Source organism: Haemorhous mexicanus, chromosome 21 (assembly GCF_027477595.1).
Source record: "Haemorhous mexicanus isolate bHaeMex1 chromosome 21, bHaeMex1.pri, whole genome shotgun sequence".
Taxonomy (NCBI): Eukaryota; Metazoa; Chordata; class Aves; order Passeriformes; family Fringillidae; genus Haemorhous; species Haemorhous mexicanus.
The window spans coordinates 10,743,687-10,770,053 of record NC_082361.1 but is presented as its reverse complement, the minus strand read 5'-3'; the positions used below and the strand labels follow the sequence as shown (position 1 = coordinate 10,770,053).

At 47.4% G+C, this 26,367-nt stretch overlaps 1 protein-coding gene across 9 annotated transcripts in view; it reads right to left on the bottom strand.

The window, feature by feature from the left end:
- The window catches only part of EXD3 (exonuclease 3'-5' domain containing 3), a 252,663-nt gene that overhangs the window by 150,979 nt on the left and 75,317 nt on the right, over positions 1–26,367 (bottom strand). For 7 of the 9 annotated variants that reach the window (XM_059865385.1, XM_059865384.1, XM_059865389.1 and 4 more), the window contains 7 exons: positions 23,526–23,590; positions 19,002–19,169; positions 17,634–17,801; positions 7,088–7,141; positions 6,524–6,663; positions 5,607–5,707; positions 196–269 (listed from right to left, as the gene is read on the bottom strand). In XM_059865385.1, the coding sequence (XP_059721368.1) occupies positions 196–269; positions 5,607–5,707; positions 6,524–6,663; positions 7,088–7,141; positions 17,634–17,801; positions 19,002–19,169; positions 23,526–23,590 (770 nt within the window). The remainder of the gene's footprint in view (positions 1–195; positions 270–5,606; positions 5,708–6,523; positions 6,664–7,087; positions 7,142–17,633; positions 17,802–19,001; positions 19,170–23,525; positions 23,591–26,367) is intronic. The other 2 variants (XM_059865387.1, XM_059865392.1) reach the window with 2 other exon arrangements.

Genomic DNA, 26,367 nt, shown 5'->3' with positions numbered 1-26,367 from the left:
GGGTTTGGCAGGCAGCAAAGACACATCAGAGGCTTCCCTGATGGATTGGGAGGGCTTAGGAGCAGAACTTGTAAAAAAAACTTGATCATAAACCATTAATACATTTTGATTATCTCAATTAAGTTATTTTAAAAAGTAATTAAAAATGTAAATGTAACCAAAATCCTCATTCCCCACGCACAACATGGCACATACCTCAACAAATCTCTTGTAAAAGAGGTAATTCAGGGTTCTCAAGTGCCGCTGATTTATGACGTTAGGGCAGAGGGCTGAAAGAAGGAAAAAGACATTTAAGTACACAGCATTTCCTGGAAGTTTTACTGTCTAGACATTACACTTTTCCTTCCCCAGTGTCAGACTGGGTTTGTGGAAGGCAGGATGCCCTCACACTTGGAACAATGAGGGACAGACTCACTCACGGTCAGCTTATCTCAACTATAAACTGTTATTCACACTTTCATCCGTGATTTGCAATGCTAATTCTTGAGTCTGATATCTCTGCTTCCACCACCCCTGAGCGATAAGATCCACTCTCTGGTTCAATATGCTCCACAGTCAATGACTTCACACCTTTAATTAGGCAGCATCCTCACATGGGCACCGCCTCAGTCTCTAGAGGCTGCATTCTTTCGGGTTTAATTGGACCTGTGTTGTTAATTCATTCAAGTAGTTGTGAACAGCTCACTCAGGATGTAAACTTGTGGCTGAAGTTTATCCGATAAAACACAGATCCATGAAAGAGGCTCCACATCCACACAAAGAGGGTGGGGAACGCTGCTTTGCTGAGCTAGCAAGCCACAGTTCTTATTATTTTTATTGCTGTCACCTTCATTAGATATGGCTCATTACAACTGCAAAACCCAAGATCTTCACATAGCACCTTGTTTTGAAATCCAGTGCAAGGAGAGATAAAGGCTGAAGATAAAAGACGAAGTGGCATTAGCATAGGTATCTGTCAGTTCCTGCTGGATGCTGGGCTGCCTGTACAGGGAAAGGCTTCACCAAAGCCTTCCTTGGCCTTTCAAATGGGGCCAAACCCATCTCACTGGGAGCCAGAGGCAGCAGGGCCAGCAGTCCCAAACAGTCACAGAGAACAGGAACGTGAAATTCTCTGTAGCTTTCCTTGAATTAGCACCCACAGGGAGAAGCTGATTCCTCATCCCTTTGTGTGCCCCACACAGGGCATGGCCGAGGACTAAACCCCAGGAGAACAAAGAGTGATCTCTGGATACCAGAGCCCAGGATCAGAGGGGTGTGGATTGATGTCCCACTGGTTACAGCAGCTCCTCAGAGTGCCCTGAAACATCACCTCAGAACGTGAACGTTTCCATCTCAAACAGAAACGCTTAATGCTGTTATTTGTAAGTTAATCTCCCACAGCGTGGCAACAAATCCTTCCCCTCAAAGCATCCCAGGAAGTCACTGCAATTATCACGCAGGATATTGCACCGGTAAATATGGTGATCTTTCCTCTGGGTATTGTCCCAATATCTGGAGGAAAAATCATCAGCCCATGGAAAGGAACACTCTCAAAAGAATGTAAGATCAAAGTAAAAATTAGTAACACCACTACCTAACTTAAAGTTTTCAAAGCTCTTCAGAAAGAACCATGACATAACCCCTCCAGGCCATCCAAAAGATCCACTGAACAGCTTTTTCTTTGAGCTTCTAAAGGAAATATCCAAAGCTCAGGCTCTGGCAGAACTGGAGGAGTTGAATGTTTGTGGAAAAGACAGAGGAACGTGGATGGACTGAAAACATGTTTAAAGGCGCTGGTGATGTATTTTATTCTGATGAAGCAAAGGAACTGAGTTTGAATCTGGGTTTCTATATTTTATTACAAAAAAAAAAACAAAAACAAAAACAAAAAAAAAACAGAGAAAGATGAATCAAAAACACATAGAGAGTTTGGACAGAGAACAGACTGAGAGCAGCCCTGGGAGAAGGACCTGGGGGTGCTGTGGTTCAGAGCTGGACCTGCCACAGCCCTGAATCCTCTGCCCTGGGCAGATCCCCAGCGTGGGCAGCAGGGAAGGGGAGATTCTGCCCCTGTGCTCTGGGGAGACCCCACCTGCATAGCTGCCCCAGCCCTGAGTCCCAGCTCCTGTTGGAATGGGTCCAGAGGAGGCCATGGAACTGCTCCAAGGGCTGGAGCCCCTCTGCTCTGGAGCCAGGCTGGGAGAGACAACAGAATGGAGAGCTGTGCTACTATTTAACACCTGAGTTAAAACATTCTGGAGGAAAATCACCATGGAAGTCAGGAGCAAAAAATGGGAATAACCTCCTGCCCTCCCTCCAAAGGCATTCCGGTCAAGCTGTACAAGTCATTCCCTCGTTTCTAACAGAGCATCTTCTGTCTGCTGAGGGCTCCCAGACCTCAGCTGGGGCTCTCACTGGTGAGTGCCCAGACATGGGCTGGCAGCTCTTTGAGCCCTGAGGATGTGTGGGGAGTGTGGCTCACCTGTGCAGATGTGGCCGTGCAGAGCCAGCTGTGGCTCACCTGTGCAGATGTGGCCGTGCAGAGCCAGCTGTGGCTCACCTGTGCAGATGTGTGGCCAGCTGTTGCTCACCTGTGCAGATGTGGCCGTGCACAGCCCTCTCCTGCCCTCTGCTGCCCGGCAGCGCGGGGCCGGGCGGGGGCGGTCACACGGACGGAAATCCCACGTTAAACCAAACGGACAACTGGGTGCTCAAGCTACGGAAACATTCCTCCTGGTTCAAGTTAGAAAACCTCGGGAAGCCCGCGGCAAACACTGGCTCACAGCGCTCAGAATCGGAGGTGCTTATCTGTCCCTGTCCAGCACAGCCCCCCCGGTACCGGGGCTCTCGGGTACCCCTCTTTCCCCTGTGTCCCTCCACTTGGATCTCCCTCATTGGCACGGAGGCACTAAACCCAACAGATGAGGCTGTTACACTTCTTCGAGACAGATCCTTTCTACCTCAGACTTGGGAATTTTCAACGAAAACCATCACTGAGCTCTCTCAGTGACCCGGCTGTGCCAAGCCACAGCAGAGAACAGACTCAACCATGCCAACCCTGGGACAGGGCTGTTCCCTCACCTCTGAGATCTGTTTTCACTGAAACTTGCAATTTGTAAAGTCGATCTCACAGGGTCTCCAAAGACTATTAAGTAATTAGCTTGGAAAAGCTACAGGCTCATTAAGCTGGAGCACACTGACCCAGGTGTGAGGAAAGACTCTATAAACCTCAGTTTCCTCAATCACACACCACTTCTGCCCAGCTTCTTCCTCCCCCAATAAGGGTAATTAAATGAAATCCACACACAGTTTATTGGGACTCGGCCCACTTCCCATGCCCTGTTTGGGACTTAACAGGACTTTCAGAGCTGACATACAGCTCTGGAAAAGAACAGGAAGACTAATCTAAGAGGACAGCTTCATTTTTTTTTTTTCCCCTGAGGTGTGAGATCTTTTTTTAATTGGGCCACCTCCTATCTGGCTCTGAAATTTAGGGCTGGCAGTTCCCAGAAGTGTTCTCAGCTGTGTTTGGCAGTCAGTGTGATTTACTGTGAGTGGGCAAGAGTGAGCTCAAGCAGTGAAATCTCCAAGTCGATTTGGAACTGCAAGAACTGAGTCACATACAAGTTTGCCTTCTCATACCCAGAAACCCCATCCTCCCCCAGCCCTTCTCATCAAAGCCACTCCCCTCCCTGCTGCTGCTCTCAGGCTCTCGCAGTGAGTGGGAGTCACAGGGAGGAGGAGAGCGAAAGCAGCCATAGCAGCAGACAAGCCCAGGTGAGGTGACAGGTGTGAGCTCTGCTTCACCACCACCATCTGTGGGAACTGCTCAGAACAAGACAAATGAGGTTTTCTTTTATCTGTATGCTTTGCCCAGGCTGCTTACTTTTTGTGTAATTTTCTCTCCCAGTCAGACTTGCTTTCAACTAAAGAATGGAGGAAGAACACTCAGAAATTCAGCAAAAGGGAGGGGGAGATGGGAAGACAAAGAAAGGCACATTATTCCAGCTGCTAGCATTTCCCAATTCAGTTCCAGCATGCCCAGCACTAAGGCAGCAATTCCTCTGCAGGTATTCTTCCCCTTCCAAAGCACTTCAAAGGAGACTGACCGCCACAGTTTAGCAATGTGTGAATTCCTGCTCATGGTATGATGTAAAAAATAAACACCTACTGTCCTGTATGGAACTGTGGGAGTCACCCAGCACTGGTTTTAGCTGAAGTCCAAACCAGGTGCCCACATCCCCTCTCACACCAGCAGAGGTGGGCAGCCCTCTTGAGCAAGGCCTTCCCCTGCACTGCAGACACTGCAGTTTGCATGGGAGAAAGGGCTGGAAGAACAATTACCTGGAAGGACCTTTGTCTGGAAGGAATGGGATCTGTATTTACCCCAAGGAATCTCCTCCCCAGTGAATGGCTGTGGAGAACCAGAAAGATCTGGCCATTATCAGCAGCTACAACTTCTGGAAAGCATCATTAGGTCAAAACACGCTGCATCCCATGGAGTGCACCTGAGCCTAACACATGCTCCTCTTCTAGATTTTTCTTTAGTTATTATTTACCAGGATTTTGCATGTGAACAGTTACATCATTTCACCTCTACCATTATATCATGCCCTTGGTGGAGCTTTCATACAGAAAGAGGAACAACTCTTTCTGCAGATCATCAAAGACAACACAGCCAACTGAATGCCCAACACTGTCAAGGAGGGAAAACTACTGAAAACTAATGAACTCCTGGGAAGCTTTTAATTTCTAAATAAATCATTCCCATATGTCTCAGCTTTCACATGAACATGCTGGGTTTAAATATATTCACTTCTCTTTCAGTGAGGGTTTGAAAGGTTTATCTTGGTAATTTTTCAACACCAGTCTGAAGATGGGAAGATTAATATGCAATAGTGTTGCTCAGAGGTGTAACAAGCCCACGATTTGTGGTTAGAAAACCCTTTTCAGTCCAAGAAAAGAGAATTGCATACCTTGGGTTGATGATGGGAACCTCTGCAGGGTAAAAGCTAACGGTGCACCTAAAAGGGTCTGGTGCAAGGCCCCAAAGAGAAGGAAAAATCAACAGTGCCCACTAAGAACCAAAGGAAAGCAGATTTTGTTAGAGACCTGCTGGTGAAGCTGCTGGTGGAGTGATGGAAAATGTGCCACTTCTCTTGAAAGGTTGCAAGAGCCTTAAAATTCCCCCCATCAACCCTAGTTCATGCAAAGAATACAAAGGGCTATGAGGCTCCTGCTTCCCAAGGGTTATGTCCTCCCAGGTGACGCACCCACAGCTGAAGAAAACAGATCCCCAGTGAATAATGACTTGCCTCTTATGTGAGAGGAATGGAGTTGTAACTCAGAGCTGACCATGGTATGTTTATGCAGAGCCATGCTGAGGTCAGGATTTATTTCAGATCATGGCAGAAGCAGTCTATTAGTCACCAGCACTTCATTCTTTGACAGCACAAAGTGATAATTCCCATAACTTGCCAGCTTTGTTTTTTCAATGTCATTAATTAAACCCTGAAATTTCCCAAGATAAGTGACAGCAAAGATTCCTTGATGAGCATGGAAGAAGACAAATTGACTTTGTTCTTTATTACTGAGATAACTCCACAATATGTTGTAATATCGCATACCTGAGTCAACGTTGAATCTCTCCAGGAGCCTGAAGATGAGCTTACTGAACACTCTGCGGTTGAATTTTTCGGGTTTGTACTTGGACAGGCCTTGATATGGTCTATAACAACACCAGAGAGACACATCTGTGGCATCATCTAAAGGATGTTTCCCAAATAGCAGACATTTAACAGCAGAGGGATTGGGGTTTGCGGGATGTTGAGAAGGACAGGCCCCTGCCTTTCCCAAGATACAGTGAAAAGCACAACCACACAAATTTCAGTCAACCACTTGAAGCAAGTCCAGAGGCTCATTTTAAAGAAAGAGAAAGTGAGCAACTCCTTTTCATGTCTTTTCAGAGCTGTCAGCAACTACTGCAGCTACACTGTGACCCTGACTGTGCTGCTGGCTCTGAGTGACAGGAGTTATTCGAGTAAGAGGCAATTCAGAAGTGAAAACACACATCATGAGTTGATGAGCAGAGGAAGGTTAACCACTCGCATCTCTTGTTTTTCTGCCACTTCATCACAGTATTATCTTCCTGCCAAACCTGTACAACCGATACTGAAAGTCACCCTTGTCTGCAGCAAAGCACAAGAGGCTGATTGCTCCAACCTCTTTGGGAAGCTTTGATACTGCTCTCCTGCTGGGGTGTCCTGCACAGGTTTCATCTTGGCAGGAATGGAGCATCTGTCAATAGCAAGGATTCCTCTGTTGTACAGCCTGGGCCATTGGAGAAGGCTCTGACACAGCCACCAGAATTTTCTCTTTTTCAGCCAAAGAGTCAATATATTGCACTCCCTTACGCTGGGACACGATCACAGACAGACAGGGGACAGACACACTGCTCTGACCACAGACAGACAGCCAGGGAACAGACACACAGTGCTCTGGTAACACCTTGGCCCCAGTTGTTCAGAAAGGCAAGTGCTTCTACCTTATGATGTCTCTGATATTGAAGCTGGGCTCACACCACGTGTCCAGGGTCTGCAAGAGCTTCCTCTGGAGCTCTGGATATTCTGCCACGTATTCTTCCACCAGGTTGGCTTTATCCTGGAGCAGTAGTGGGGTGCACATCTAATAGAAGGAATTATATTAAAGCACCATGCCCTGCCTTTGATCCCCATGGAGCATGAGAGTGAGTCCCAACCCTGCCCAAGCCACCAGTGCTGCCTACAGGAGTGCTGTGACATTTGTAACACAAATATGAGCAAAGCTTCAGTGCAGCAGAGTACTGATATCTGCCTCAGTGATAACCACATCCAGGATTTGTTACAGAGGGGCTGTAGCCAGGAAAACCAGGTAAGAAGTGTAATGGGGGCTAATAAAACACTCTGTGCCTAACCTTGATGTAAAGGTACATCAACAACACAACAGGGACTTCTTGGGAATGGAGTAAAGCCTCAGGTGAAAGGCAGCAGGACTTGGAGGGCCCAGATGGATCTCTTGCTAACAAAAGGTGGATCTGATGACAGAGGAGCCTGCAGAGAAAATGACTCACCTTCTCTACATCTTGATCTGGCTGTAATTTCAGCTTAATACTCAGTATGGCTGCCTAGAAAACATGAAAAAAAGTTGTGTATTTAGAAGAACCCTACAGTGGATAAATGGGCATTATTCCAAAGTTAAATAAAAATGCTGTTATACACATTTTTAATGTATTAATTTTTTATGTAATGTTGTCAAGCACAAATCCTGCAAACATTTGGCCACATTCATTCCACAAAAGTACAAGAACACTCCTGGCAGAGCTGTATATCCTGAGTAGCAACAGCCTCTGGAGCAAAAATTAAAGATCAAGTTGTTGGGCAGAAAGCAAGTGAAGCGCTTGGACAAAACCAGCTGGGATAGATATTTCCTATCAATGTCATGGTAAAAACACCTGACCCACCATACCTTTCTGAGCCACCCCTATCAGTCTCGCTCTGCCTCTGAAGTTTTGTAAAACAATTGCGTTTTGTGAAAGCAACTCAAGATTTTAAACACCCTGAAATCAAAAGGTTAGAGTTTCTCAAATTCCTGAGTCATTCCACAGCCCTGCAAGCACCAGAATCATCACAGGCAGCGAGATGGGAAGAGTAGTATTTTTCCCTTTCATGGGATCTCTGAATCTTTGATAAGCCAAGACCTACCACTTTCACAAACTGCCTCCAAATCAGGATCTTCTAGAACCTGCTGGGATGACCTGCAGGAACTCAAGCTCAGAAGAGCTGGTTCAGCCACTGCCTGACCCATCCCAGCAGGGGACCACAGGAATGGATGAAGCTCTAACTGTGCACTGCTTGGGAGACACAGGCACGGATTAGGATTTACAGGAGGTGAGTGTCTCATTTCTGTAGTGTGTGAGAACACTTGGATCCCAAATACAGAATAAGCACTCAGTGGGCAGCTTTAATATAGTGCCCTGTGCCAGTAACTGGGATAATCAGGGCAAGAAGCCTTGGAGCACCTCTGTGTGCTAGCACTGAAGAGGGAACCAGGAATGAGGAGGTTGCACTTCCAACACCTCTGCAAAGTCAGGCTGCATTTTCCCAAAGGACTGTGAGCAGTGCTGAAAAGATATCCATGATCCTGGCAGAGAACATGTGCAGAACTGACCAGCGATGGGATGGAATCCACTGAGCTCACAAACACCTATTTATTCAGATCAGGATAAAACCAGTGTGGTAGGGCTTGGAGGAAAAGCTCTTCTCTTCCATAGGTTTCCTTGCTCTTGGGGATTGTTTTTTATTTGAGAGAAAGACCAGGAAAATGACACATTTGTCAAAATTGATACACGTTAGAACTGTGCTATTTGTTGGAATATAGAATAGTAAATTGGCTTGGGTTGGAAGGGGACTTTAACAGGCAACTTAGTTGTAACACCCCTGCAGTGAGCAGGGACATCTTCAGCTGGATCAGGTTGCTCAGAGCTGCTGTCCAGCCTGACTTGAAGTGTTTCCAGGGATGGGGCAGCCACAGCTTCTCTAGACAACCTGTGCCAGGGCCTCACCACCCTCACTGTAAAAAAAATATCTCTTATATCTAATCTAAATCTCCTCTCTATTAGTTTAAAACCATCACCTCTTTTCCTACCACTCTAGGCCCTGCTAAAATGTTTGTCCCCATTTTCCTTATAAACCCCATAACACATAAACAAAATGCAGTACCAAGCGTGCATTTCCCCAGGGAAAGAGAGCCCCACCATGACATGTCACCTGCATGAAACTTTTCTGGAAAATAGACAGAATAACCCAAGTGGGGGCAGGCACATGCCTTGAAATAAATTTCCTGTGATCACTCAAGTGCCACCTGACCTCACTTCACCACTGGCAGCACATGTCCTGCAGGGCCACACAAGCACCAGACAGCTCACAGCTTATCCCTGCTCACAGCAGCAGCAGTGGATTATGTTCCTTCCTGGGGAATTAGTGCCTGTATTTCACCCACTGCATCACAGACTGAGCGTGCAAAAGCAGAGAACCAACACATGCCATGGAAGTTCAGCTGCTCTATCCTACTGCCCCACTTAGAAGTGGGAACACAGTTTTTTCTGTTTGATTTGTTTTAGGTTTGGTTTTGGTTTTGGGGAAGTTTGGGTGTTTTTTTTTTTTTTTTTTTTAACTCTACTTAATTGGAAGTCTAGGCTTCATCTTCAAAAGAGAAATCAAGAAAAGAATTTTAAGTGACAAAAAAGGAATCACCATTAACTCAGAAACTGAACAGAAATACTCAGGAGCATTGCTTAGCTCAGCTAAACCTCAACCAAAACTCTCCAACTCCAGACTTTATAACTATCCCACAAGTCACAGGCAAAGAGCTGCTTCTTTCCTCTCACATTAACAACACAATGTTCAGGCTAAGTGAATATTCTCAGGTTGAAGGTTGCTATTTCTGGTGTGGACATGAAAAAGGGGTTTGGGTCTCCAAAGCTTTGGTAGCTGGTTTCACTTTCCTCCCAGCTCCTCAAGTTTGCTGAATCAAAAGTAATCATTAAAAAAAAAAAAAAAAAAAAAAAAAAAAAAAAAAAAAAAAGAAAATATTTGCAACTCTCCACGCTTTGTTTCATCATTTGATCTCATTAGTACCTCCTATTGTAGCCTTAGTTTTAACTGCAACATCCAACAGCTCCCTAATGGCTTTTTAATGTTCAGATTAACCTAATTGCAGCACTGTTATCTGCATGGCAGAGGTTTATCTCCAGGTATACCAACTGCACAGGTGACTTAATCAGATGAACATGTGTGGTGTCAGGTTGGGTTTTCCTCTTTCCCTGCTTGGATATTCCTCCCTGTCCCCAAGGGTGTAGAACAACGGATGTTCATTTGTTTAGAGTGTGGGGAGCCCTCCCTTCCCTGCCCAGGGCTGGCAGACGCAGCTCCCCCACAGCAGGCCTGGAGGACAGAGGAGCTCCAATCCCACAGAGATTCATGGAGTCTGCACGGTTGGAGAAGACCTCTAAGGTCACCAAACTGAACCATCAACCCAGCACCACCACAGCGTTCACTGCCAAACCATAGCCCTGGGTGCCACATCCACACATTGTTTTGAACATCTCCAGGGATGATGACTCCATTGCTCTGGGCAGCCTGGCTCATAAGCTGGTTTTTAACAGCAATTTAACATCCTCCAGCTGCAGCAGGTAATGGAGCAGGCAGAGTGATGGTGCTGCTGGCAGAGCCTCCTGCAGCAGGGAGCACCCCGGGAGCAGGGCAGCTGCCTGGTCCGTGCCTGAAGCTACACATGGAAGGAGAAGTGTGAGCTGGGCCCTAGAAACAGGCACCAGGCTGGATCAGGGTGCAGCTCCAGGGGCTGGGCTGAGCAGGAGCCCAGCAGAGATAACATCAGCCTGTTTACAATGGGAATAGTAGGAGAAGAGATATGAGTAACAGTAATAAAGATGAAAGTGCTTGGCAGCTGTGTCTGTGGTCTCAACTCCGAGCTATTTTAAGATTTTGTTTTGTTATTATCGTGTTTTGAATTGTTTCACTCCACAAACAAGTTTTGTGTAAAAGGACCCTATTTTTAACAGTCTGTTTACAGCCGATAAGATCTCCAGCAAAGTAACACCTCATTCGCAGGCTCATTTGGCTCGGAAAACAAACACTTTTATGAGGCCGAGCAGGCTGTAACTGAAGGGGTGAGAAACCCCCTCCCCACCCAGAGCCAGCATTGCCCATCTGCAGCGCTGGGCTGGAAGGCGAGCTAGGGAAGTTGGAATCTGGCAATCCCGGGCATCCAGCTGCAGATCCTGGGGCTGGATCAGCAGGGCTGCCCAGATCCTGAACAGCAGGAACTCCCCGGCTTCACCAGCTGGTCAGTAAGGGCCAAAACCCAAGGCAGGATGCAGGAACACGGGCAAGCTCTGGAGAATGCTGAGATATTGACACCTGTCAGGGTCTACACACTCCCTCAAACTTCAAAGAGAACATTATTGTCATGGCTGGTGGTACAAGGAGCCTTTGCACAAAAATATGTTTCATCCACAGAGAGTTTCTAGCATAATCTAATAACAGCAATTATTATCATTATTGCAGCACATAGCAATGTTCAACCTGAACTAAACTCCCACAGATGAAACAAATCTGAGGGAGGCTGGTCCCTCTCTTGCCTTGATGCCCCAAGTGTGCCTGGGAGCAGGATGATGAATGCACTGCTTAGTGCAGGAGAAAAGCTGATGGCCATTGCCTGATCCAGCTCCCATCCAAGCTCCTGAGTCTCCTCATCCTTGGGGAGCTTTGGGCCATTGTCTGACTTAATGATGGTGAATGCAAAAATCCCATCTGGACATTTTCTAATAGTTTTGGATCCCAAGGATAAATCCTTAAAATACAGCAGAGGGCTGGTTGAGTCTGGGGCAGAATTGAAAGCTGGGCAACACTACACTGAATTCCACCTAACCCAGGTGTAGGTGCACTGACCAAAGGATGGAGGAAGTTTCCTAAACCTGACATGTTCAGGCCCAGCCACGAGCACCAGAACACTCCTGCAGTCACGCAAATGCAACCCACAAGTATGGGAAAGTGGGGAGTGCTCTGGAGCACAGACACCCTGCACCAATACCTGCTCCTCTTGGCTTGTTTTGAATGCAGTTGGCTCTGTCTCATTGAAAAATGACTATTCTTTCCACGTACAGTATGAGGTGCAGGAAGCCACACAAGATCTTATCTGCAAGGGCATGTGCACTTGGGTGGTGTCTGCACTGACAATTTCTGCAGTTTTCCCACGGTGGGGTTTGCAGCAGAGGAATTGCCTCGTGCAGGAGAACTGCTTGGAGTGTTGAGGCAGGACAGACACCAGTGGTTGCTGATGACTCCTGCTCTTGGCTCTGCTGCAAGCAAGCTGGGACAGCTTGAACACAGAGACGGCTGTGCCTGACTGAGTGCGCTATTTCTGAACACGTGGTGAGGGAATTTCTGAAAACCCAAAGAATAAACAAAACAACAGAAGGAGACTTTGCAGAGGAAGAACCCACGTCAACTCCAAGAAAATCACAGTGATCAAAGCCTGGATAATGGCAGAAATAATTGAGTAAAAGGCACACCAGGTATTAATCACTGGGCACATCTGTTTTATGTTTTGGAATCACTCATTTCAAACTTGAGGCTAATCAGCTTTGCTGAGCTCTCAGAGTGCATCACTTCAAGTGGATGACATCAGGTTCAATGGTTGATTGCTTCCTGCTCAAAGGGCACTTCATACACAGCTGGCTGTGGGAAGGTCTGCAGAAACCAGGGAAACACAACATTCCTCAGGTCCACACTCAGGAGACCAGGGAAGAGTGAGACCATCAAGATGGAGCAGTGACAGGTTATTCCCAGCCAAAGAATTTGAGGTAAAGGGAGAGAAGTACAAGTCCAGGTTGGAATATGCACAGATGAGGGGAAGAGGGAACTGAAGCCTGACCTCTCTGATTTGTGTCCCTCAGGTCACTCCGCAGTTTTAGGTGGGGTTTAACTGCTTGGCTCATTCTCTGAGCATTGCCCACCTCACCAGACCCAGACTCTGCACAGCTGGATCTGCTGCACATCCCCAGGGCTGTCCCAGAGCCCAGAAATCCTGGCAGTAGGAGCAGAAATCTGCCATGGCATTTATAACTCCCACCAATGCTGAAGTTCCTTCCCCAGTATTCCCCAGGCACAGCCCAGGGCAGAGGTGGCTCTGGAGGCTGGGAAGGGCAGCAGTGGCCCATGGCCCTGGGCTGGCTCCCTCTGCTCCAGAGGGGCATCACCAGGCAGGGCACGTGCCACTACAGCAGCAGGGTATGTTCAGAGGAAAAAGGGGTGGATACTGAAACATCATCATCTTTATGGGTGAAACAACTGCTGTAACATTTTCCTTGGGCTTGTGAGCCAAAATGATTCTTAATTTAAAAGAAAAAAGGAAATACAAATGAACACACTTTAAAATATAGCAAGAGCTGAACATGCCTTTGTATAATTAAGGTGGTGAATGGAGATAAGAAGCAATATCAGAGACATTTTCCCTGGCCTGAGAACAGCTCAGAAAGAGCCAGAGTGAGGAAATCAAAAATCTGATTTTCCATTAATGTGCTCAATCAATGCCAATACTGATCTCTACTGACAGATCTGCAGAGATACACTGTGTGTAGTCCAGCACCATGGATGAAGTAGGGCTACAAACATCAACACCCCTGACTCTGTTCACAAAATCCCTGCACTGAAACTGACTGTCATGATGGGCATTTTACACTTCTGAGTATTTGTGCTCCTTTAAGTTAACTCTGGTCAATCACCCTTTCTATTATGTCTGTAGCAGTACTGCTGACCAAAATCTGCAATTCTCTGTCTACACAACTTTTTCTCTGGGTATTCCAACATATTTTATGTCAAATTTTAACTGAACTCTACCAGATAACCCACATTATCTTAATTGAAAGAGCAAACATGAACCACATTTAACATACAAGCCTTCATGATTTCTAGAAATTGATGGATAAAACATTAGATGAAAAAATATACTCTGCTTTTGAAAACAGAGAAATCTGAACAGACAGCAACTGAAAATCCTGTTAAAAATAAAATAGTACTGGCTTCATCCAATATTTTTTTTAAGAACCAAAGTGATGAAGGGGAGAGAAACTCTGCGAATCACTAACACAGAGGCTGGAGTGGGAGGTCTCTCAGGCCCAGGAATATTTCTGCTTGTCAGAGGCTAAAAAGATTATTTATTGTTTCCTTCCTAAACCCAGCTCCACTGCCACCTGTTCAGAATTTACTATAAAGCTGTTAAACAAGATGAGAACTTTGATGCTGACTGTGAAAACAAGTTTCACTGTATCTGACCCGAGCAGCACTCACTGCTGATCCAGAAGCAAAGGAATTTGATTTTTTTCTTTAAGCACAGCTATCTTTTTACCTTTATAAGCTGTTTAAAAAATGTAAATAAAATAACTCAGTGGACAATAGAGGGCATTCATCCCCCAGAAAGACAGCCGCCACCCTTAGACATGAAATATCGCAACACATTAAGTCATGAGACCCTGCTAATCAAAGCTGACAGGGCCCTGAATGTGATTTCTGCTGAGACTTAGCGATATCATGGGGCACTGAAGCATGCACAGCCTGCCAGACTGCCCCTGTTCATGTGACAATGGCTTTTATTCCCCAAAGGGGCCTGCGAGTGACAAGAGTCCCCTTTGTCTCTGGGCTCCTGCATTCGCAGTGCAAGAGAGGTTCATTCAAGCAGCCCCAGACACTCTTTGAAAGGCTGAAGTGTAACATAAGATGACCATGAAACACTAGCTTGCCTTCTGCTTACCCCTCATTCTTCTCCAGCACAGCCTGGCCTATTCAGGGCCTCTCGCAGCCCCGCTTGCGCTGCATTACCCCCGGTCTGCTGAATCCCAGCATTGTCCTGCGGCACCCAGTGCCCTTCCATGCCACAACAGGGTGTCCCTCCACGCCACAACACCCAGCACCCTTCCCACCCCAAACCCAGTGTCCTTCCGCACCACAACACCCAGTGTCCTTCCGCACCGTAACGGGGTGTCCTTCCCCAAACTCAGTTTCCTTCCCACACCAAACGCAGTGTCCTTCCACACCAGAACACAGTGTCCTTCCCACACCAAACCACCCAGTCTCCTTCCCACACCAAATCCATCCAGAGTCCTCCTTGCATCACTTCCACTGACACTCAAGTGCCTTTCCCACACCAGAAACACCCACCACCAAATTCACCAGCACCCAGCACCCTCCCCTCACCAAATACCTCCAGTGCCCTTCTCACACCAAATCCACTGCAACCCAGTGCCCTTCGCACACAGCACTGCTCCAGGGCATTCCCAGGGCACATCCTCCCACAGCCAGTGCCCTTCCCACACGGTGCTCCCCTGGTCCCCAGCCCCTTCCCCATGTCATGTCCCCGGCTCCCATCACCCTTCCCCTGCCGCACCACCTGGCAGCCAGCAGGGCTCAGGCACCTCTGGCACAGCCCACGTGGAGGGTGGCATGGAGCCACGGCTGCCTTTGGAGGGGTGCTGGGAAGGGGACAAGCTGCTGCGCTTCCCTGGAACTCCCTGAGCAGGAGTGCTAAACCCTCCCATGTCCCCAGTGCCATGGGGGCCACGAGGAGCAGAGCTGGGAGCCCTCAGTGCTCTCACCGCACTCTCAGAGCTCTCGCTGCCGCTCCAGCAGCTGCACGCCCCTGTCACAAAAGAAAGATAAAACGTCGGACAGCCCGGACACCTCAAAACCCCGGTCCACATCCCTGCTTCTCCCCAGCTCCCAGTGCCTGCCTGTTTCTTGCATCCCGGGAGCACAGTGCCATCCGCTGGCGCTGCTCCCCTGCAGGTGCCTCCTCAGCACAGCCTGTCCTGCTAAAGCACAACCAGAACCTGTCCCCAGTCCCGTGTCAGCACTGCCCCAAGCCCCGGCCTCAGCCTCCAACCAGCTTCCCCAAATTCAGGCTAAGGGAGGGCCAGACGTGCTCCAGCAACAAACAACTGCCACAGGCATCCCCAGGGAGCTCTGGGATCTCGTTTCCCAAAGGGAACCTTCTCCAAAACCTCCATGAGGAAAAGGAGCCTTCAGTCTCAGGGCAGGGGACATTCATGGTTGCACACCACAGACAAAGGGAATAATAACCTCCTTAGAATAAATCACAGAATCCCAGACTGGTTTGGGTTGGAGGGGACCTGAAAGCCCAAGCAGTTCCATCCCCTGCCCTGGGCAGGGACACCTCCCACTGTCCCAGGCTGCACCAAGCCCTGTCCAGCCCGGCCTTGGGCACTGCCAGGGATCCAGGGGCAGCCACAGCTGCTCTGGGCACCCTGTGCCAGGGCCTGCCCACCCTGCCAGGAAGAGATTTCTTCCTGATATCCCATCTAAATTTCTCCTCTTTTAGCTTAAAATAGTTTCCCTTGTCCTATCACTAGCTACCCATGAAAAATGTCATCTCCCTCTTTTTAATAAGCCCTTATAAATACTGAACAGTAAAATGCCTGGTGCTTTATTGCAAATACAGCAAGAAAATAAATAATGATGGTCAGGATTTGTATGGATTTCTATCCTTTCAGGTGAGAGACTGAAGAGCCAACAATCCTACATGTGAGTCTGCTTCACTGCCCCAGCTGAGAGATGGGGAAGAAAAAGACAGATGGACACCCAGAGCCACTGCAATGCTCAGAGCCCCAGCTCCAGGTTGTTTGGAGTTAGCTTGACTTAGGTATGTTCAGTCCCCAAGGGCAGTAAAAGACTTCCTGTTATTTTTGAAGAGAATTCTATTCATCCTTCTGGTAATGAAAGCAAGCTAGAAGAAAGCTAGGGCTGAGAGGGAGAGGCCATTGAGGTTTCCTATTCTTCACACTGGGAATGAGCAGTAAATGATCTCTGCTGTGGAATAAAAAACAGAACAACAATTCCACAAAAAAATCTAGAGCTTTCCAAAGCTGGATCTAGAAAGAACTGTATTTCTAATGAAAACAACAAATATTTTTGGAGCCATGAACCTAAAAATCCCACTTGAACATAATGAAATAAGACATTTCTTTCATGTTGTAACTGTCAAATATTCAAATTCAAAAACTTTTTGAGCACAAGACTAAGTCTCAAGCAGCTACCAGGGAACTTCAAACCAAATACAAAATATCTTTGTTTCAGTATTGAAAGAAATCAAAAAGAATTTGATTCCAGGCTGTCACCTGGGAATTCAGCTGTACTGAAGGATTTTAGGATTTTAAGATTGCTATTTTTAAGATTTTAAGAATGCTATTTGAGTTTTACTTTTGCTTAACAAGGTCAAGTTGTTATATACCATCCAAATGAACCATGCTTCTGGGAGAAAAACAAATCCTTTTGCCTTTAAAAAAGAAAGATCATAGGATAGTTGGGAGGGACCTTCAAGACCACTCAGTTCCACCCCCTACCATGGGCAGGGACAACTTCCTCTATCCCAGGTTGCTCCAAGCCTTGTCCAAGCTGGCCTGGAACAATTCCAGGGATGGGGCAACCATGCTGGAGATGCTGCAGTGCTGTAAAACAGGGTAAAGCACACCAGATCCTGGGTCTGGTGAACTCCTGCCTGTGTCAACCACCTAGACACAGACACAGGAGGTGTTACACATTTGGAATATGAGCCTCAGTGGTAAAGAGGCTTCAAAACTCCTCCAACAGAGACCTAAGTTTGGGGCAATCACATGGGACCAGTGAGGTTTTCCAAGCCCTCTGGCTGCAGGTGGGCTGGAGATAGCACAGTAAGTCTGTGACCAAGGACTAAAATCCCTTCTTTTCTTGCTAAGGACAAGGAAAACAAGAAAGAATACAACCATCCCCTTAAATTCTCCAAATTAAAGCCTATTAACACATTACTTTCAAAGGTCAGCAAAGGAGTGGAGGGAGGATTCCCTGGCATTCTGTCCTCAGCCAGCAGAAAAGCCAAGGCTGAGCCCAGGCTGCTCCTGTACATGGGAAGAGCACACTAAGCTGCAGCATTCACAGTATGCAGCTGCTGGGATGAAATGGAATTCACATTGAAATGCATCCAAAAAAAAGGACACAGACATTCACAGAGAGCTGGCAAGGTAAATTTATTTGAAAGACACGACCCACCTCTTTGTAATTGCCCTGGAGATAAAGATGACTGACATGTTCAAGCAAATAGTTCCGGTCTGCTGTGTGGAGCTGGTAAATGCTAATCAGGGGGTCAAGCAGATTAGCTGGGCACTGGGAGAGCATTCCGAGCACACGGGCCTGCAGCTTCTTCAGCTTGGTGCCAGACTTCAAAAAACAACCAAAATACAATCAAACACAGGTTTGGTAAAGATGGCTGTGATTCAACAGTGGTTTAAACAGAGCAAGTGAATTCCTCTGGAAGGAGTCTCTGATTTCCCCACGGAGTCTGCAGGCAGAAATCACAATATGATAACACATTTTTTCCACATCACCCACTTTAAGAACATGAAATGCTTGTGGGGTAATTCTGGAGAAGGGATAGGGCCTTGTGCAAAAGTAAAATCTGAAACTGGAAAAATGCCCTCTGTGCTAACAGAGCTCTTCAGGAGTTCTCCCCCCTAGTTCCCAGAAGAAAATCTTGGAATCCAGCAACTCCCCTCCGGGGAGATCTCACCTATGAGACATAAGAATTCCATTTTCATTCCCAGGCTTGCTGCTGGGTGCGTGAAGCGTAGGGAAAGCAAAAGCACCATCAAAAGATGCACAGACACAGGTATTTAAATCCTTGTGCTCCCACGTGAACATTCACTCATGGCACAGGAATTTCAGTGCTAGTAGCACTTCGCCAATCCTGTAATGGCAGAGCTCAACATCTAACCAGAGCCATTTGGAAAAATGGGAAAGGAAGCAACACAAATATAAAAGTATCCTGCAGTTCAGAGCCAAAAGCTCCCAGAAAAGAGAAAATCTCAGTAGGTCAGAATATCTGAAGGCAGAAGGAATGGTAAATATTAGGACAAATAATCTGATGACCCAACTTTACAGAACTAACCATCCAGCAGCTGAAAAGGCAGGCTGCTCCCATTTTCTGCATTCCCACCATATGGCAGGAATTAAGCAATCCTAAAGTAACTGGCTCCTATTTGCAGAGCTGGAAGAACACACAGAGCAGATTTCTGCAACTGGGTTTCTCCAGACAGCAGGGATGTGGATTCCAGTGGGAGAGCCTCCAGCCTGGAAAGGCTGCAAGAGCAACATTCGATCAAAGTGGTTTGATCTGGAGAGATGAAATCCCAACTTTGGAGGGGAAACAGCTCTGGCAGCACAGCTCCCAGTATGATTTCATTTTCAGGCTAGCATGCCACAGATAACATCTCACTGTGTTTCACACCTTGTCACACTCTGTATAAGGCTACAGAGAAGATACTGGACTTTGGAATAGAGTGAAACTAGAGATACTTGAGGAACGTTGCAATCAATTGCTCTCTCCTCTCTCCCAGCTCTCTTGCTTTCTCTTTTTCTAACCTGTGGGACAGCAGGATGTTCTTTTATCCAAAGCTGCAACTCCGTGGTGATGCAATACCCCAGGGAATGCCTTTTCCCCTTCCAATCACTGCTGCTCTCCAGCATGGCCAGGAGTCCTGCCAAAGGGTCCTCCAGTCTGGCAAAGCCACGCCTGATTTCTTCCTTGAGCTGCCGAGATACAAAACCACATTGTCATGTACAAAAAGATTAGTGAATCCTCCCTTCCCCCAGCTGAACACAAAGCTTTATTTTTTTTTAAATTTAATCTATTCAGAGAGGTAACTGTTGCTATTCAGCCACCATCCGCGCCTCCAGTGACTTTTCATGTCATTACAGATTCCTTCATGGCTCACTGCACCTCAAGCCCAATGGGAAAAGCAGCAATTGTCCACACTAATTATCCCATAAAGACAGAGAAGTTGTTCTGTGGGGCAGACAAAGGGGCTAGGAATTTGGGGGAGGGGGAGAAGCGAGCTGGAGAGAGGGGTGGTTTTGGGAAAATGGCAATATTGAAGGTAGAGAAGTGGGCTCAAAAACTTCTTGGTCTTCTAAGATACCTGCAAGGTGTAGTACAAGAACCCCTCCTCATGGCTGCACCACAAACCTGCACATTTGACCCTTTGCCCACTTCAGCCACAATAGTGCCCATAATCAGAATACTTGGGAGTCTCAAATTAGTTTGGATTCTACACTCAGATCAAAGTGAATGAAATATCTGAGTTCCAATTCTGTCAGATTGTCATCCTCTAGATCTGTGCTCCTTCCCCAAAAATCTCCCTGAGCACCTCCTGCCCCTGCACACCTCCATGAGCCTAAAGGCCCCACAAAGGGGCTCAGAACATGGGAAAACTCCATGCCATAAATCTTAGGAATTCCAGGGTGATGTGTTTAGAAATGTGAAGGACTTGGACCCTCACTTTGTGAATGTTAATAGGCTACTTAATCCCCATCTGGTAGAAGTGATAAATTAGCAGTACTGAGCAGTATCTCTATAATGTTTACATTAGAAGTAGTTTCCAGGGAGCTGGGAGGGTTGGCAGGGTGAGGAGATGGCATCCTCAGTACCCACACAGGACCTCTCACTGCAGGGTACATCACCAGCGTGGAGCAGGGCGAGAGCAGAGACAGAAAACAAGAAATCACTGAGAGCAGCTGCTCTCTTTCTTTTCTGGCTAAAAAGCCAAATCCAAAGGATGCTCATTCCTGCTGCAGCCAGCACTTGTAATTTACTGGATTCATGGCCCCATTCGGAGCTTCCAGTGGAAACAATATAAAGTATGAAGAGCAACATGGAAAACAAGATAAAATCTACAGAAAAATTGCCAATGAATTTTTTCTTTTTTTATTCATCAACAATTTTTACTGGAAGACAGTTGTTTTCAAGAGTGTCTTTCATGTCTGGAAAACCCACAGAACCTATAGTTTATGACAGAAACTGTTTCTTTCTCAGTAGGCAGTATGAAAAAGCTGATGACTAACGGAGATGGGACTTTAGATAGGAGATTTCTCCCTCTAAATAATTTTCCCTGTGGCAAGAGTTTGCAATGTTAAACACAGGGCTCCAGCTTTGCTGGGAGATGCAGCAGAAGGCAAAGATGAGCTCTGATCCAACCACAAACATCCAATACCACAGCCAAAGGAAAACAAAGCAACTCGCCAACTCCACTGCACTGTTTGGAAATGGCTTTTTTCCCCCAAAAAGCCCCACTTCAGCACATTTGGAGCTTCCACCACCCCGCTCAGCTCCTCCTTGGGCTGGAATCTGAGCCTGGGCTCTGGCAAGATGGGCTCCAGCAGACACCAGGTCCTGCTGGCACAGACAGAGCAGCTCCCAGCACTGACACCATCGCCAGCAGCACAAACTGTGCTCGTCTGTCTGAGTCTGGCCTTTGTAGCAGATAGACTGTGATGAGCTGGGAAAAAGCCTCCTTCCAAACCTCTCAGCAAGCCTTCAGCTAGGGCATCTATAGTCTGAGGGGGAAAGGCAGAGAACAAAAAGGGCACGAAACACCTAAATCAGAGAGGAAAGAGTGCTGTGTCGCCTGGCCCTGGCTCGTCCCTCTGCCAGAGAGGGATTCCTCTCAAACTTTTTTTCTAATTGCCATTTCCATTTCAATTGATTCCCATGGCAGGGAATGCTCCTTGGGGGGATTTCTACAGCCTGACAGATCATGGGAATAGGAAAATGTTGCTGATGCTCAAACTACACAGTCCTTTGATCCCCTCTTTCTAGTCCCACAGCTCCGGGCAGTCTGCTGATGCTTCCTGGTTATTCCCTAACTGTCATTCCTATGTAGGAAATGACCATTTCTTGTACCCATGTTCCAGAACTGGGGTCACACCCTGGCAGACACATTCCTGTCACTGATTTCAGACCAAGGGGCTGATTTCCCCCAGCTATGGACGATACTGACCTGCAGGCACACAGTGAGAGGCAGAGAAGCTCCTGCCACTTAGCTGCCATTGGGGCAAGCTGAGCTGGACTTGAGCCAACTTATCTCAGTTATTGGGGCTGGACATTTGGGGGGCAGCAGCAGCACAACCCACCTGAGCTACACACAGAGGGCAGAGCAGCCCAGCCTCTCAAAACAGAGCTTGCACTTTCTGTGGGTGCACAGCCCTGGGCACGGGTCAGCCCATCCTGGTGACAGTGTGACAAGCACAAGTCAGAACACCGGGACATTCCTGCTGTGGACCCCCACAGCAGCTGGGCTCACCACAGCCCTCCCCATTGCTCCAGAAAGGCTTTCCTTGGGCACCCTCCAAGCTGAGAAACACCTTCCTGCTCAGCACACAGCCTGGAGGGGGGACACACCTGCAAACCCCACTGCGGACCTGCAAAGCCCAGGTGACACTGGGGTGGCCAACAGAGGAAAGACATGGAGCTGTAGGAATGAATCTAAAGGAGGCCACTAAGTTGGTCTGAGGGCTGGAGCCTGTCTGCTCTGGAGCCAGGCTGGGAGAGCTGGGGGTGCTCACCTGGAGAGGAGAAGGCTCCAAGGAGAGCTCAGAGTCCCTGCCAGGGCCTGAAGGTGCTCCAGGAGAGCTGGAGGGGACAAGGGATAGAGGGACAGGACCCAGGGAATGGCTCCCACTGCCAGAGGGCAGGGCTGGATGGGAGGTTGGGAATTAGGAATTGTTCCCTGGGAGGGTGGGCAGGCCCTGGCATAGGGTGCCCAGAGCAGCTGTGGCTGTCCCTGAATCCCTGGCAGTGCCCAAGGCCAGGCTGGACAGGGCTGGGAGCAGCCTGGGACAGTGGGAGGTGTCCCTGCCATGGCACAGGGTGGAACTGGATGAGCCTTTAATTCCTTCCCAACCTAAACCAGCCTGTGATTCCACAGCTCCTGGGGATCCAGCTTTTCCATCCCCAGCAGAATCACTGCAGTGCTCTCTGCCAAAGGACACGTCCATGGGAAGTTTTTTCTTTTCCAGAGTATTTTTCTTCCCAATCCACATACACATCCCAGAGTATCCAGTACAGAGATTTTGATGATTTCTCTTTCCTGCTGTTGTTTTGTGGGATTAACTGCCCTCCAGACCTAAAGGACAATATTTTTTTTTCTCCACCTCTAGCAAAACTTGATGGAAAGCTCAGGGTTTCAGAGTTGCTGAGCTCAAGTCTCCACCAGTGAGTGACCATTTGGAAAGGCACCTCTCACATTGGGTTTCCAGTTGTTTATTCCAGCTGCCAGCCACAGACTAACAGTAATGGAAAGTCTAAGAGCAGCAGCCCAGGACAGTGAGTAAGCACTGCAGATACCCAGGATGGAGCATGTCCCCCAGGTCCTCAGCCACGCTGGCCACTCCACACAGGAGATGCTCCACGTGGTTATGTGGGAGCTACAGTACTCTGAGCCTCCTAGAAAAGGAACCATTTCACTTCTGAACCTGCCTGAGCAGCACAGAGTTAAACATGGAAAACTCAACCCTGCATCTGCTGGTTTTGTTGGTTTTCAAGCTTCCAAACTTAGATGAAATACACATTACTGCCTATGAAAAATCTCAGTGTAGAGCTCATAGGTTGTGCTGTATAAAAATAACAGCACTAATTTTAGACAGCAGTGTAAATTGCATTCACCACTCTAAAAGGCAAAACCAAACCAAATCAGGAAAAAAAAAAAAAATACTGCAAATATTAAAGCTTTGATATACCCAGTTGGCAAAAAACACTTCCCTACCAAATTCAACTCTCATTTTTTTCAGCTTCTAGCAATATTCTTCCCCCTCCCCCCAAGATCCTCCAAATAATGGACAAAAAAGGTGTTTAAAACAAAACAAAAGCAACTTTGATTTTCTTTCCTTCTGTAACTCAGCCCTGGAAATTCCAGCTCTTTTCTAGGAGCCTCTGATCTGCTCCCCATCACACAAAGCTACCTTCTCTTTTCACTTGTAGCTGCAAATGCAGGGGCTCTTCCCCTGAGTGCTGGACTGAAAGCAGCCCTGAAAGCTGGCGGGTCTGACCCAGCGTCCCGTGCCTGGACATGCTCTGCATCCAGAGCTGCTGTGGGCAGGGCTCAGCCTTACCTTGCCCAGCTCCTGCTTTGTCCAGAGAAGCTGAAGGGTTTTCAGCAGTACGAGTGGGTCCTGGCCTGGAGGGGAGGGGGAAGAGAGAAAAGGAGGGAGAAAAACAAAACAGATTTATTGGCTCTGTAGAGGCAGCTCAGACACACTGGGGCATTGTTTCACCCCAGAGAAATCTGCTGCTCCATGCTGGAAAGCACCAAGCTCCAACTGCCAGTCAGGATTAGTGTGTAAAACCCGGCACTCTGAAATCCTAACAAAAAGCTAGGCAGGCTTTAACTCAGCACCCCTGCCCAGCTAGGCAGGCTTTAACTCAGCACCCCTGCCCAGCTAGGCAGGCTTTAACTCAGCACCCCCTGCACTCCAAAGCTGGGCTAGGCAGCTTCAGCCCAGCCCTGCCCACTCCCACCCTCCTGAGGGCAAGCCTGAGGCTCCTGGGAGAGCCAGCCCAGGTAGGGAGGGATGGTCAGCACAGGAGATGTCAATGCATGGCTCTGCAGTGGAAGCTCTTAGAATGGAGGAAGGTGACTCTGGGGCAGAACAGGGCCCTGGATGTGCCCAGGGGTGCTGCCCTGCCAGGCTGGACAGCAATGGGGCTTCAGGGGGATTCAGGCAGGAGGGGCCCTGAGGAAGAGGGATGGTGAAAGGCTGCTGTCATAAGTGGCAAGGCTAAACAAAGAGGGATCAAATATTTCAAAAATAGGTTATTTGGAATTTTCCTCTTACTTTTTATCTAGTTATTGCAGAACTTGCATTCAGTTGTTCTTTTGTGTGTTATCATTCCTCATATAGTCATCGTACCATTATTCATCATAGCAATATTCATCACACCAGTACTTCTAAAGCAATTGTTTAGGAATATTTCATTTTAAAAGCAGTAACATGTTTGATATCTGATTCTGCTTAATTCACAATCATTTATTTATGAAACCATGACACAAAATATTCTGAATGAAAATCATCTGCAGCATCAACAGTTAAAATGTGGAGAATGAATTTAAAAATCTGCATGAACTCTCCAAATCAATTCTCCTAGCACACCTCCTCTTATGTTTTTATACAGCCAAAAGAAAAATGTTAAACTGAAAAGGAAACTTCCTTTTAATCACTTTCCGTGCTTTACAATTCCTAAAGAGCTCATTTCCAAATGCTGGATTTCATGCTCAGTATCTAATCATACTTCATATTTCAGGTCACAAAAAACTCCTTCAGCTGTGAAAGGCTCTACCTCATCCAGCTGAACTCTGAGGCACTGCATTTATAAAATACTTGAAGTAGCAAGCTGATTACTGGTTGAGCCAAGAGCATGATAGTATTCCCATTATCCACTAACCTCTGGGAAACACCAGCCAAATTAAAAATGCCACATTTACAATTCACAAGATAATATTTTCTCTCATCTCTGGTTGTTCTGAAATATTGAACTCTCCAAACACTGGCTGTTCTCAGCTACTGTTCCTCCTTTGGAAAAAGAAAAGGCTCTTTTTACACCAAAACAGAAGAAAAGCCAGATCTCTTCTCCCCAGTAAATTAGCAAATTACAGTCAAATTCAGTCCATGTGTGTGTGCATATCTGCATACTCTCCTCTTGGCCTGACTCCCAAAGAAATTTATACACACAGATGAAAAAAAATGAGAATGCAACTCAGTGTGTAACCAAATACACTGTAAATCTGAGCTGTAATTAATGCAGGGAACAGGCCAGAATGATACAGGAAATGAGAGCAGTTAGGAGAGCAGTGTTTCACTTCACATACAACCAATAATTCAACTTGTTAAAAGCTTTCTAAACCTCAGTCAACAAACCCAGCCCTTCTCTTACTGACTGTTTCCTACCTTACCTCCCTGCCACTGAAACCCGAGCTGACACAGCAGGAGGAAAACATCTCTGCAGTCAGTTCCAGCCAGGTCAGCAGTGCCAGCCAGTCACAGGGACACAGGGACACCTTCCCTGCCCCAGAGCTGGGCTCTGCACACACCCAGAGCTGGGTTATTTCCACAGAGCACCCCTGGAGCATGGCATCCACTCCTCAGCACAGGAGGGACAAGGACCTGGTGGAGAGACTCCAAGAGGAGAAGGCTCCAGGGAGACCTCAGACCCTTCCAGTGTCCAAGGGACTCCAGGAGAGCTGGAGAGGGACATGGGACAAAGGCCTGGAGGGACAGGACAAGGGGGAATGGCCTCACAATGACAGAGGGCAGGGATTGAACAACGAGAGAAACTGAGAAATGTGCGGGTGTCTGCACAGAGCTGTTCCCTTCCTCACGTGGTGAGGCTTCTGGGAATCTAAGGATGAGGCACAGTCAGGGGCTGAACATAAAATAACCCACAAGCAGCTGCTCCCAGAGCCAGACATAAACAGCAGAGCAAAGCTACCTTGTGCCCTTGTCTCATCACACCAGAGGGATGACACTGCAGCTCCAGCTCCTGGAGCTGTTGCATCCAGTTAATCTCCAGATGAGACAGAAGATGGAAATGTGAAGGTGTCCTAAAAGAAATGAACAATTCATCTGCTCTGTCTCCTGCAGGACCTCTTTGGAGGACTGTCCTCCTCACGGTTTTCCTGGCACCCCTTGAGAGAGAAAAATGAGTGGTTTTGACATGGATAACTGATCAATAACTACTGCTATACTCTGGTGGGATACCAGACAGGTACCTGCCCATCCACATTCAAGAAGGAAGAAGAAAATCAGCAATAAACTAATACCAGGACATCCAAGGAAAAACAACAGGACCATACAGGGAGTTTCACAAGCCTTCCAGAAAAACCTGGAGATCTTGAGGCTGCTCCACACAGCAGGGAAGGAGGGATAAAGCGAAGGGACTGAAAAGCAGATGGTCAGA